The sequence below is a fragment of the Puma concolor genome, chromosome C1 (assembly GCF_028749965.1).
Source record: "Puma concolor isolate L17-30 chromosome C1, mPumCon1.1.hap2, whole genome shotgun sequence".
NCBI classification, from domain to species: domain Eukaryota; kingdom Metazoa; phylum Chordata; class Mammalia; order Carnivora; family Felidae; genus Puma; species Puma concolor.
This window is the reverse complement of record NC_141674.1, coordinates 21913376-21927198: the sequence shown is the minus strand read 5'-3', so window position 1 is coordinate 21927198 and position 13823 is coordinate 21913376. Positions and strand designations below refer to the sequence as shown.

General features: G+C 37.2%; 1 protein-coding gene across 22 annotated transcripts in view; it reads right to left on the bottom strand.

Moving 5' to 3' along the window:
• EPB41 (erythrocyte membrane protein band 4.1) overlaps positions 1-13823 on the bottom strand; it is a 202852-nt gene that overhangs the window by 32141 nt on the left and 156888 nt on the right. For 8 of the 22 annotated variants that reach the window (XM_086716229.1, XM_086716222.1, XM_086716221.1 and 5 more), the window contains 2 exons: positions 10623-10799; positions 8825-8875 (listed from right to left, as the gene is read on the bottom strand). In XM_086716229.1, coding sequence (XP_086572355.1) covers positions 8825-8875; positions 10623-10799 — 228 coding nt within the window. Of the gene's footprint in view, positions 1-7381; positions 7490-8113; positions 8444-8824; positions 8876-10622; positions 10800-13823 lie in introns of those variants that run through there. The other 14 variants (XM_086716226.1, XM_086716233.1, XM_086716234.1 and 11 more) reach the window with 8 other exon arrangements.

Genomic DNA, 13823 nt, shown 5'->3' with positions numbered 1-13823 from the left:
AGATATCTCTAAAACCTGTCTAAAGAGAAGATGAATTTGGGAATTGTTTCTTTATCTCTTAGGGGAAAATGAAGGCAGACCCTTAAAAACCAAACCAAACAAAGGGGTTAGCTGGATTCATCACTAAATATATTAGGAGCACAGTTGACATTGAACAATCTGGAAAACTGAGAAAGGCAGAGGTGTTGTGGGGGTTACAGATATGTTTGATTACAGTTCTGGTGCATCCCGACTACCCAATAAATAGGAACAGATGCCTTGCCTTTTGTTTTCCATTTCCAGTCACAAAAAAGACCAAAAGTATTTCAATACTGAATGAAGACACTAAGATCGCATCTACAGCTCTTCAAACAGTACAAAGGCAGAAAGAATAAATTAATCAGTTCTCTGGTTCTCTAGACCAATATCAGGGGTCAGCAAACTACCCCCAACAGTCCAAATCCAGCCCTCTCCTTGTTTTTATATTTCTATGAGCAAAGAATGGTTTTATATTTTTAAATGGCTTGGAAAACATAGAATGATACTTAGTGACACATAAAAATCGTATGAAATTCAAATTTCAGCGTCCATATGTAAAGTCTGATTGGAACACATTTACGTTCATTTGTTTATTGTTTATGCTGCTTTCACTGTACAATGGCAAAGGTGAGTAGTTATGACAGTGACTATATGGCCTACAAAGCCTAAAATATTTATTATCTGACCTTTATAGAAAAAGTTTGTCAACTCCTGGTCTACCTGATATAAAAAACCCTGGAGATCACAGGAGTTTGATACATTCGGTGTTTTTATACCATGGAAAACACAAGAAAAATGTGTCAAATTGTTCTCTGCAAGGCATTTTAGATAAACACAAATTGTCAACAGGTTCCCTTTATGGTATCACACTCCAAGATGAATTTATACATACAAACAAGCACCCAGTCTCATTGATACCTTCTATAGGGAAAATTTATTACCTTTGGTAAATGGATAAGAGCTTTTAATTGAACCAAGTTACAAGACATTAACAAGACAGACTGATACCTACAATAGAGATAAATGTAGATTCTTTGCATAAACCACAGACCACACTATAGGATTAATAAGAGAGATAGTGGATTTTGGACCAAATATGGTTTTTGGGGGGGCTACCTGTATATACTAATTACGAATATGGTAATTAATTTGGCACAAATTTGTGTCCCAATATAAGAAATTCTAAATGAAAAGTTAAAGCTTATCCATTACCATTTGTGACGAATCATTTAATTCAATTTAATAATTTTAATTATTTGCTATGTATCTTGAGATACAAAGGTGGTAGATTGGCAAACAAAGATGAATAAAACAAGGCCTCTCACCTTTGAGAATCTCACAGTTTTAAGGAGACAGGGACAAGCTAAAAGAGATGGATCAACAAAATTTCAAATTTTTCTTTTTTTTTTCTTTTTTTTCTTTTTGGGACAGAGAGAGACAGAGCATGAACGGGGGAGGGGCAGAGAGAGAGGGAGACACAGAATCGGAAACAGGCTCCAGGCCCCGAGCCATCAGCCCAGAGCCTGATGCGGGGCTCGAACTCACGGACCGCGAGATCGTGACCTGGCTGAAGTCGGACACTTAACCGACTGCGCCACCCAGGCGCCCCAATTTCAAATTTTTCATACCACTTTTTCTGGTGGGGATCTAAGCCATGATCAGAATGCTAAACAGAAAGTAAGTTTCCATAAGTTTTTTATGTCACACTGGTATAAATCAAAACACATGGGGGTGCCGAAGTATGTAAAGATTAGTCAGGCTGTCAGAGAAGGCAAACAAACTTACGATGTAGGCGGTATGCTTCTTCGAAACAGAATAGTGATTCTGTCTTGTCAGTAGAGACTGGGCTACAAGACGTTTCCAAAGCTACAAAACTATCATACCCTCGCTCTTTTATCTAAAAAAATTTTTTTAAATCCCACGTGCCTGTATCATCTGTGAAGCTGGGATTTCGAGGAAATTTCAAAATGTTCTTTTTAAGAGAGATGGCAAGTCAACGGGTAAGAACCTAAGATGAATAAACCACAGGGGAGTAACCTATGGGCAACGGACCAGAAAGCAAAAAGAGCTGATAAAACAAGGGCAGCGAGAACAAGAAAGGATAAAGGAGGATAAATGTTAGGAGGAATATTGGGGCAGATCTGGATATCAGATGGTATGTTATCTGAGGGCAAGAACTATGATTAATCTCCTACATGAGAGTCTTAACTATGTGAAGAGCTTATAATGTGGAAGATGGAAAATTCTTCAGGATGCCTCCATTCAGGGCCAAGAAATGAAAGCTATAGGGAAATGGATTTTGAGTTAATATAAGAATGACTTATATGCAAAAATCAGATTAGGTCCAAAGATGTAGTATGCTATGTCTTAGGAGACACTGAATGACAGGCTAGTGACCACTTGGCCTATAAAGGGTCTTTAAATCCCTAAGTGATATTGTACAGAAGAGTCAAGCATTGGGGTGGAGAGGAGTTGCATTAGGGGCTTATCCAACCCCAAAATTCTGATAACTCTGCCTCTTTGCATCTGTGCCATACATTGTCCTAGTGTGCAAAGAATAAATGGATAGCAGTAACCATGTTTTCCCCTTAATTCTTATTCTCTGTGTTTTACTGAGATAGGATCCTGTACATATGGAGACTCTTCTTTAAGAGACAGTAGAGGGGAAAATGAGAGACTCAACTGCACCCTTTAATAACTTGTGTGGGTTGGGGGGGGGGACCTGAGAGATGGTTGGGACTCGTGCTTTTCTCCTGCCCTTTAATCTTTGGCATGTTAGATTTATTCTAACTACTGCAAATAGGATTCTGACTATGATAAAGGGGAAGGCTATGCTCTAGGATATCAATCACAAAAGATTAGAAAAGCGTTCCTAAAGCATACACTTCCTCAATGATCTGTCACCCATACATTTAGTTAGGCTATATTTAAAGTTATTTAGCTTTTAGCTTGTATTTCTGACCTGTGGGAGTAATAAATGACTTTCTCTTCTTTTTGTCTTTCAAGTTCTAGTATGATAAGAATTTCATTTATGAAGTGAAATCTTCCATGAATTTGTAATTGTTGATCACAGCCACCCCTGCTCCCATTTTGGACTAACCTTATGTGGCTTCCTTGCTCTAACAGCCATACCTTCTTAACCGTTTCCAGTGCCCCATCCCAGGTCCACACCAATGTTTGTTTGTATCATGCTCTGCTGCAGTAAAGAAGGATATCCTAAGGCATGAGGGGTAACAGAAACAAGAAACGAGAGCAGACTCACTGATCCACTATCCACTACAATGTACAGGAGGCAGATACGGTTATCCCATGTGCCATGCATAATAGAGAATAAGAACTCATTTCCATTTCTAGTACCAAAGTTACAAACAACAAGGTTAGTTTGAGTGCAATGAAAACAAGCAAGATTTCTTCCTCAGTGTGGTAGAGAATGCTGTAAAGAAGTTTGGATTTTATAATTTCTATGAAGAATACAGGGAAACGGTAGAGAAGTTCTACGTATCTTTTTTCAAAAAAAGTTTTTAATGTTTATTCATTTTTGAGAGACAGAGACAGAGCACAAGCAGGGGTGGGGCAGAGAAAGGGAGACACAGAATCCAAAGTAGGCTCCAGGCTCTGAGCTGTCAGCACAGAGCCCGACGCGGGGCTCGAACTCACGGACTGTGAGATCATGACCTGAGCTGAAGTCAGACGCTTAACTGACTGAGCCACCCAGGCGCCCCTCTATATATCTTTACAATACTCAATACTCTTGGCCAGAAAACAAAACAAAAACACAGCAACAATGAGAAAGTGTCTAATTATTTTTGAATTTTCTGTCTTCCTTTTGTAAATACATGATCACTAGGTAAAGCCCACATATAAATTTTGCTCGGTAATGCCATCTAAAAAATCACCAGACCTCAAACGCCTAGAAAGAAATATACTAGGATCTAGGATGACAAATGGAAATCTAATCCACAGAAGATCCCTAGTCTAATATTAGCCAACAGAGTCAATATCTTCTCCCTTCAAAACTTTCACCAAAGATGTAAACATGCTGTAAAATTGACCCATGCAAACTGAATCTCCTTTGTATTCTAAGTGTTAGCACAAGAAAATGGCTAAAAGATTGATACAGGGTTTATTTTCCAGTTTGGTCCACTGTAAGAATACCATAACGATAAGATGAATTGCTTAAGAGTATGATGAATTTGAAAAGACAATTTTACCTTTAATAGTTTTAATACTTGGTCAAATATCAGTAGAAAGTAGATGGAAATCAACACAGCTATTTAGCTGCTTGCTTTCATATGAAAAATTCCAAAAAGTTAATGTCTGTCTGTTTTTAAGTTTCTATCTTGCCAATCCACAAAAGATCAAGAAATGAACAATAACCAGAGCTTTTGGTTCCTGGAACATATTACAGATTCATTCTCATGAGGTAGGTTTGTCTCTGTGTTACAAGGTGGAAATCTGGGCACCAAGTAGTTAAGTGAACTTTTCAGAGTCACCCAAGAAATGATTAAAAGCAAAACCAAGGCAAAAAACAAAAACAAAAACAACAAAACAAAAAACAAAAAACAATGAAGATTTTTTTACTGGTCTGCATTGATGCCTTTAGTACAAATTGTTTGTTGGTTGTTTTTTTTTTTAAGTTTATTTATTTATTTTTGAGAAAGAAAGAGAGCATGCATGAGTGAGCAGGGAAGGGGCAGAGAGAGAGGGAGAGAGAATCTCAAGCAGACTCCGCACTGTCAGTGCAGAGTCCGACACAGGGCTCGATCTCACAAACTGTGAGATTATGACCTGAGCCGAAATCAAGAGTTGGATGCTTAACTGACTCAGCCACCCAGGCGCCCCCCCCCCCCCCCCCCGCCCAGAATTGTTTTTCATTTATCAACCAGCCATTAAGAAGCTGACCCAGGATAAAACCAATACACAGTTATTTGTATCTGTCTCTGGTATTGAGAATGGAATGAGATGTGAGAAGGAAAGAAAGACTAGTCTTACACAGCTTTGTTACAAATTTCAACAGTATTAATGTTAGTTAACACAAAGCTGTAATGTCTACTATTTTTCCTTTGATAACTGTGATCGATACATCTTTTGAACCTGCACTGACCAGCTTAATCCAATACAAAGGCTTGGCCCTTCTCCTCCCAACCATTCTTATCCTATTAATAAAAGAAAGGGCCTCTCTTTTATCTATCAGTAAGAATCTCTGAGGATTCCCGCTGCACTTCAGGAAACTGAAAAATACTATTGGCTTACACTAGACTTTGAATGGATTTGGAACAGCTCTAAAACAAAGGGAAAGAAAATCCAAGGTGAAGTTTACAATAATAATTAATAACAAACTGTGTACCAGGATGAAAACTGGAAATATAATCTTAAACAGTTATAAAAGTATCATTAAAATTCTGATTATTTCCTTTTCAGTTCCTCGAAAAAATTTTAAAAGACTCTACCCAATGTTATAGTTTTGTTATTTCATTAGGAAAGCTCTTATATTTCTATTTCACAGATAAAGGGGAGTACTTATGATTATCACTTTCTGTGTTCGAGGATAGTTGTGCAATGTGTCAGGCTGATTTGAAGTCTCTCTTTTCTTATGAGTGAATCAAGAAATATGCTTAGTTCCAAAATATTTGTTATAAACAGACATAGCCTGTGACATGAAAGATACACACCCATAACACATTTTAAAATTTAACCTGCTCCTTACTTCTTTTCCCATTTTGGGGGGAAAGCCTGTAACGATAGAGTTGCAGTTTTTAGGAAAATACCAGAGAATTATTTCTACATGTCTCCAGAGAAAATAGAATAGTGGTGGGTGTTGAAGGACAAAAGATTCTTGGCATTAGTGTTCTCTCTTTTTTTGCTCTAAGAAGCCATCATCTTAAAAACAGAAAGTCTTGTTTAGAAGTTTCATCAATTAAAAAGTGTTGAGAAGTATAAACAAAGTGCAAAAATCTCAGTTTGATAACCTCATGAACTCAGATTTCAAAACAAAGATTTGTGACAACATGAATCAAATTATCCATATTGGTACATTCAAGTGCCATAAAAAGTAAGCTACATGCAAGAAGATATCATTAATACGGAGGCAAAAAATAACAGGTTAGGTATCCGAGCTATGTTGTGAAGACAGAGCACACTCATATTTACTTCAGGGAAGCCTTGAAGATCAACATGCAAACAGAGGACACATACTTGTCACGATAGAATTTTAGCTCACAAGGCCATCAATTAAAAACAGTTGATTTCAACACAAATGTAGGAATAAACAGGTCTGAGGTCTATCAGGAAAACGGAATATATCAATATATATTTTAAACTTACTATAATGGCTAAGTATTGCTTCTAGCAATATAATTAAGTTGTAAAGAAGTAACACAACATTTTAATTCAGAGAAAGGTATATTTATGTACAGATCTTGAATAAATCTGTATCCCAGGACTTTTAAAGATGGGTAGAGTGGTCTGGAAATTCAGCCCTGGCTGGAGGCTAAGGGGCACCAGCACCATTTTCCTTAAACCATCAACATTCTACTTGTGAAAAGCTGGCGTTTAACCTTTGCAGATACCTTCTATACACCAGGCAGGATAGAGTTGTTTTTCTCTGTACATCTCAGAAATACACATAAGAAGGCCACAGAAGTCAAAAGCCCTTTTCCAAAAAGGGCCTTTGTATATACTGGTTTGATATCTCAAGAAAAGGAGTGGTTATGGATTCATAGGTTAAAATGTATCATTTTAAGGCTTTTGAAAAATTAGCAAGTTGAATTTTTTCCTTAAACTACAGAGGCCATGCCACATAAATGACTATAGAAGATTAGGAAATATTCCATCCAATGTTTCTACAGAGTATCCTGCTTTGCGTGAAACACTGAAGAGGAGGACAGCAACAGTAAACAATAAGAACATGCAGGATAAGAGTTAAAGCTTTGGGGGAAAGTACCAACTGTCATATGCTTAAATCTGATTTGTCTAAACTTGTTAAATATCAGTGAGGAAAGCTGGCTTGGGCAATCCATTGCTACTCCTTTGTGCCCCACAATACATATTCTACAAAGAGTAACATTTTATTGACAGAAAAATGATCACAAAGAGCTCCCCTAGGACAGTGAACTATCAAGATCAGAGGGCATCATACAGGAGACAACACAGTAGAAGCAAACAACAAAAGTTCAGTGGTTTTAGTCTTGACATTTCAGATGAGCACCCTGTCTTCCGATCACAGAAAGACCAACCACCAAACAGCCAACGCAAGAATCACGAGAAAAGACATCATGAAAGGAATACGAGGTGATGGGAAAGTACTAGAGTAGAGGCGGCACTTTTTGAGAGGCTTGTGATCCTCAGGGATTGGAATAGAAACCTTGGGAAGAATTTCTTCATTTTCTTGCTGGGGCAAGGCTCTCTCAGTAGATCTCTCTTGCCTTTTAATTTTCTCTTCATCCTGCACTAACAGAGCACGTTCCTGTGTCTGCTTTCACGGTAGAAGATCAAGAAAGACAGAGAAAGATGAACAAAATGACAGATGGAAAAATGCTCAAAAATGATACTTGGGGATGTGCAAAGGATTGGGGAAAATCTTATGGACACTCTTTATTTCACTTTACTTGGGCAATTTATCCCAGCAAAGTTTCCTTAACACAGGAGAGTACTCCATAGATCATTTTTTGAATGAATGCACATTAGAAGTCCTGAAAGTTCAAGGAATTACTTGACTTATTTAGTTATAGTATTTGTTCCTTGAGGCTTCAAGGATACTCATAGGAATTTTGGGTCATTTTGCATTGTTTTAGTGCTGCCAGTTTTTCTTAGATCAATTGGGCAAAGCCAATAATGAAGCATTCTTTTCGCCATCAGAAAAGTTACTTTTATTACAAATAGAATGGCAGAATATAAAAAGTTATCCTCATACCTCTTCACACAGACTTAAAAAGCTCTAACAGTTCATTCAACGTGGCGATTAGCTTTTGCTCAAAGCAATAAAAATCTTATTCCCATACGTTTTAAAGATTGCAAAAGAAAAACAAAAGTATAAAAGTTTATATGTGCCTCCAAGGTCTACCAAAAACAAATACCCCCCCCCCCACAAATCTCAACAACTGTAAACTCCCTCCCCCTCTTGCAGAATCATGATTAGAAATAACAGTGATAACAATCATCGTGAAGGTTTATACATCACATTAAGCAAGTACTTTTGACACTTTTAAGGTAAGTTGTCTTTTCCAACTGTCCAGTTAAGAAGTTTTCTCCCCCCCACAATTTCTGTGCTCTGCCATCTACTCAAGACAGATATTATCTATGAAAGAAAAAACTTGGCTCTAAGCTCTCTCAGTTGGGCCAGCCTTCTCTGGTCAGTTTGGAATTTCGACACAGGTTCTTTGCACACCCCTAAGTGATATGTATCAGGGAGAAAGTAGCTGGGGGACTGGTCAGCAAAAAAGAAAAAAGGAAAAGAAAGGATGCAAAATTATAATGATTTTCCAAAGAAAATAAAGAGGGAGAAGAAAGACAACATAAAAAGAATAGGGTACAATTAAATTCATTTTCTCTCCGAATACATATTTACATCTTCATGCAGCTTTTCAACCAGCCATGCGCCGAAATAAGCAAATTGAAAGCTGCAAAAGCTGCAGCCGTGGAAATGTTATGTGTTAGGTCAAACGGCAGTGGGGGTGTGAATTTACTAGTAGAGCCAAAAGAAAAAAAATTACTCAGCAACTGCTGTTCAGTTCTGGGGATTATCTGCTTAGTGCCATGACAAGAGCAAATTCGGATTAAGAAGCACAAGTCATAACAGCAGCTTTACCTCTGGCCCACCAACCTTTCTTTCCGAGGGAAGGACAGAGATTTTCTTCACCTGGTCATACACAAATTACATAAAATTCAGTAGCCTTGCAATGCAACAACAATGCTGCCAAAGACGGAAGAGGTATCCCCAGAGAACAGAAATATCGCCCTAATTATTAAAGAAAAAGTAAGATATGCCAGAAAGTGGAGTTATCCTATATAAAAGGTTATCATAGTACAGTTCTTATTTATTCTGTTATTCATTTAGAGGAGTAATATACATAAGAGCTAAAGTGGCTCAAATACTCCCCACTAATCTAACTTATAAAAAGTCCTTTCTTTAAATCCACAGAATGAATCCATTTCCAACCAGCCCTGAGGTGATTTCTGGAGGGTTTTATTAAGATATAAGATGCTTTCTGGAAATGGAGACTGATTCAAATTTACCAAACTTAATCCAAGAGAGTAGTAAGTTACTTTTTTGAAGTAATTGAGCATCTTTTATTATTTCCACAGAGTCAAAAAGAAAACTTCTAGAAAATATGCAGTTATGGTTTACAGAGAGGGTTAACCAGGCATGATAGCAACAAGACATTTCTCCTGGTATCTAGGTTTGTAGAAAGCAGAGTCATTGTCTTAGTTCAGGGTACATTATCTAGATTTAGGATACAAAACGGATGTCCATTTATATCAGGGAATGGAGGCAGAGAGGACAATGAATAAGGACAACGGCATCCTGTCACCCCCAGTAACCAGCTACCCATATTCGGGAATTCTCCAGTCTTGGTGAATTGTTAGCCAATTCCAATCGCATTTTGAAAAATATAAAAAGTACCCTTTGTGAGACAATTTTTATCATCTTCTCCAGTTCCAGAAACTAGACAAACGTGGATAGTTTACCATGAATTCTGAATATAAAAACAAGGTGGTTTTTTTTTAAAGGTATTAAGACATCACTACCTTTAACTAGAATTGCTACTGCTTTTGGCAAAAAGCAAGCATATAATTTTAAAAATCATCATAACCACTCATTAAGTCATTGTGACTATTTATATAAATATTAACCTGAATAGGCTAAAGATTAAGTCGAGAATTTTTAAATACATGCTTAAGGTAACTTTTAAGATATTCCATTTCACAGATTTATTTAGTCAAGTGTAGGATTTCTAAGATAGGTAATGACAACAATAACACAAAAAGAACAGCCTCCCAAAGGTGTCTCTGACTTCTTCTACTTGTGATTATCTTATAAAACAATGTGTTAAAGTTTGATGTGACTCATAAAGATAAAATAAATCGTCAACGGTTTTTCTAAAATTGAAATACAATCACTAATATGTGGTATTCTGCATTCTCTGGCTTAGGGGCCTCCTTGGTTTATTATATAATTGTGGTCAACCATTCCAGACATTTTTAAGTTGTGCAAATGTTCAAATAAAGTTTTAAAAAAATGTTTATCCTGTTCCAATTTTGACCTTACTAAATTTAGTAAACTCTCTGGTCCTTGGAGGCACAGTTTGAACATAAAGTTCCACTGGCTTATGGTCAATTTGTAAACACACACTAGCCAGAAGGAGGGAGTTCTCAAGAGTCTGATCATCTAATGGTAGTTCTAATGGCTCCTATAATTCCACTGGGTAGCCCACAGGACTTAAAAAAACAAGTGTTTGATTATGCATGCCTTAAAGCTGCAATGAACTGGTAAAGAATCAAAACCAAATTTCAGCTCTAAACTTACTTTCAGATACAGAACATTAATACACAAAAACATTTATTTCATTCATTCTCACAAGTGGTCACATGGACAAAGTACTCACTCCTTCTCCTGTGGGAAGCTGCCCATTGATGTTAAGTGTTCGGAATGGGGAGTGAGTGGATAAGCGTTTATCCCATTCACTAGGCCGTGGTTCTGGTACAGATTCCATAAAGTTCTTTTTCAGCTCACTGATGCTGGCATGATGTTTTTTTATCTCTTCTTGACTTTTGTCTAAATCCTATAGTTGAAAGGACAAAGATGCAAAACAATAAATACTCAAGAGAAAAAGAACACATCAAAGGAAGCCCATCAGACTGCGGGCACTGGTAGAAAACACACCACATCCAGGGCAGATGTTATGAATCCATAAATTGCATTCAAATTTTAAATATGCAACATGGTATATTGGCTTGCCTTTTTTTTTTTTTTTTTTTAATGAGGTGCTTTTCTTGGAAGCAGTAAAGCATCATAACCCACAGCTTTTAGCAGTTATGTAACCCATGGACCTCACTCCTTAATTTTACAATTTTTCTTCCCATTATGACACAGTGTTTGATCTCCAACTCCTCATCCCAGGAAGGTAATCTCACAGCTCAATTAGTCTCAGCTTGATAGGAACTGATTGAGGCTCAGCTTAGGCAGGATGGAGATAGCAATAAATAAGGGGCAACTAGTTAAACAAAGGACATAATAGAAGACGCAACTGCCACCATTGGCTGCTTTGCTTTGGTGAGTTGCAAACATATAGCATCCCTCTATTTCTACCTGGAGATCGTTTTGCTTCCCTTTTACTAGGTGGCTATTGCTGGTTTTCATAAATAAGAAAAGCCCTTTCTTGTTGTAAGAATTTATTACTTGAATTCCTGGCTCAAGCCTCGAGAGCAAATTGTTACTGCCTCTGAAAAATCACTTGGGTATGTAATATAATGACTTTTTTTCTTTACCAATATTATTCACACAAACTAAAAGTTTTATGCCTTCCAGCTTCTGAGAGCTTTACTTCATCTCTTAGTATAATTCAAAGTAGGGACCTTCTTCCAGTAATTTTCAACAGATTGGAAGTGATTTAACAAGAATTCATCAAATACCTTATATATCTCCTTGACAATTTAAAATATCTCAACTGTTCCAACAGAATTGAATACTGGACAACTAGGTTCAAGCTCTTAAATGGGATATTCCAGAGACAAAAGATCAAAACTAAGGTTAATAAAGCTAGAAATAATATTCAGGTTTATGTAGCAGGAGGCATATAAAATTTCCAAAAGGTAGACTTGGCAAGAAAAAAAAATGAGAAATACTACTTGGAAGACAAAAACTCAAATGTTTTTTGCCCAACATACTTCTCCAAAAAAAGTCAGGAGATCTATGCTTGAGATCAAAATATGTGGGAGCCTGTCACTTGATGACTGCTAAAAATTCTGTGTTTATTATATATCACAGCAGCTCTGTATCCAAGAAAAGCATAATATTAAATATATCTTTTAATATGCTCTGTGAATTTGGAGACTAGTTGTTCCTTTTTTGGGGAAAAAAAAGCTGGAACTCACTTAAATAAAAATTTGTTTGAATAATTTTTCTGGAGCAATGTATGTTTCACCTAAATAAATTTTTTTCAAAGGCAACGTCCAAGGGAAAATAGCATAGGAGAAAGAACTGGCGAGGCACACGACATAATTTTGATTCTGGAGATATATATTCATAAAATTCCTTTAAGTCTATACTTTTAATTTTTGCAACACTAAACCATCTATATTTGCTTTGAGATCAAAGAGAAAACTAACCCAAAAAGGGCAATCCTGTAGCTTCCCCATAAAAGTACCTCTTGCTTGTTGGGATGAATGAGTATAGCCCACGAATATGGGCTTTACCATGGGGAAACAACAGTGTGCACTTTTATTCTACCTGAAAGCAAGAAAAGCATGTTTACTAGCTAAAGAAAAGCATGAACAAGCTTGCTCAAAGACTCAGTAATAGGCTGAGCAACTGAGACCCACAAGGCATGTAAGGCCCTGTGACCCAGCTCCTAACTGGAAATTACATCTGCTTGGTTGAAGAACAATTGAACACATCTGGGAGAGTTACAAGTATGAATGGAGGAAAACAAAAATGAGTGAGGGATGCTATGGTAAAACTGTAACTCTCCAGGCTAGCCTCTTAATATGAGAGTGGGGATTTGTTGTTCTTCTTGCCTAGCTTTGGATTGGCTTGGAACCTGAGAAAATAAATGTTGCAATAAAATCAGCAGCTTCTGAAGGAGCTTTCTCCATCCTTCTTAGCTGGCTCTGTTAGAAACCTGTGGGGGCACAGAGTAAAATTAAGATCTCAAAGGGACCTGTTCCAAATAGAATTTGTCATAGACACTTGCTACAGGTTCTCTCTGGGAGATGGAGGAGGAGGCGGTAGATCTAAAAATGAACTCGACCTTATTTGGCCAGAACAAAGCATTAGCGGGGGTGGGGGAGGAGTAGGGGGAAGAGAGATGCTTTAGGAAAAAAAAAAAAAAACAAAAAAAACCCTGCTAGAGTGACAGATAACTTGGGAGAACCTCCTTGGCGGGGTGGGGGAGACAAAAAAACTTTTTACCATAAACTAGAGAATGATGGTTAGCCAAATTACTTGGGCTGTTTTTAGGCTAGACACTTTTTGATGCTTATCATCTTATAATTTTAGCAGCAGCCAAACCAAACCATTAAATATAAAATGTTCTCAACAAGTAGTTAGTAGTTTTAATTTTCAAACACACACTTATTTAGAAATCCCCTCTTGTGGCTGTCAGTGAAATGCTGGGGGAAAAAAACACACCACACACAGAGATTCTGTGAGTCTCAGAAGCCATAACACACCTCATTGAACAAATGACAAATATATGATTGGCACTGCAGGTTCCAGTCAAGAGGAAGCACTAAAGACAGACCCGTGAAGGAAAAGGCATGTTTGAGATTGGGAGAGGTTACCTTGCCAAGAACAAGGACATCAACGGACATATGCCATTCTTCCTAATCTCAGAAGCAGAACCGTTTAGGTCTAGTTTCAGTGATGGGCTAAAGCAAAGAGATCTAGTTGCCAAACATCCATGAGATTTAAAAATCTCATGTTACATGAGGTAAATGTATGTAAAAACGCTTGGTATTGTGCCCATCACGCAGTACGTGATTACTGAAGGCTGGCCATAATTTTTATTATTTATATTAAAGTACCTTATACATACATAGCTAGCACTCAAAAATACATGTTTTGACAAAAAATAAGACAAGGTTAA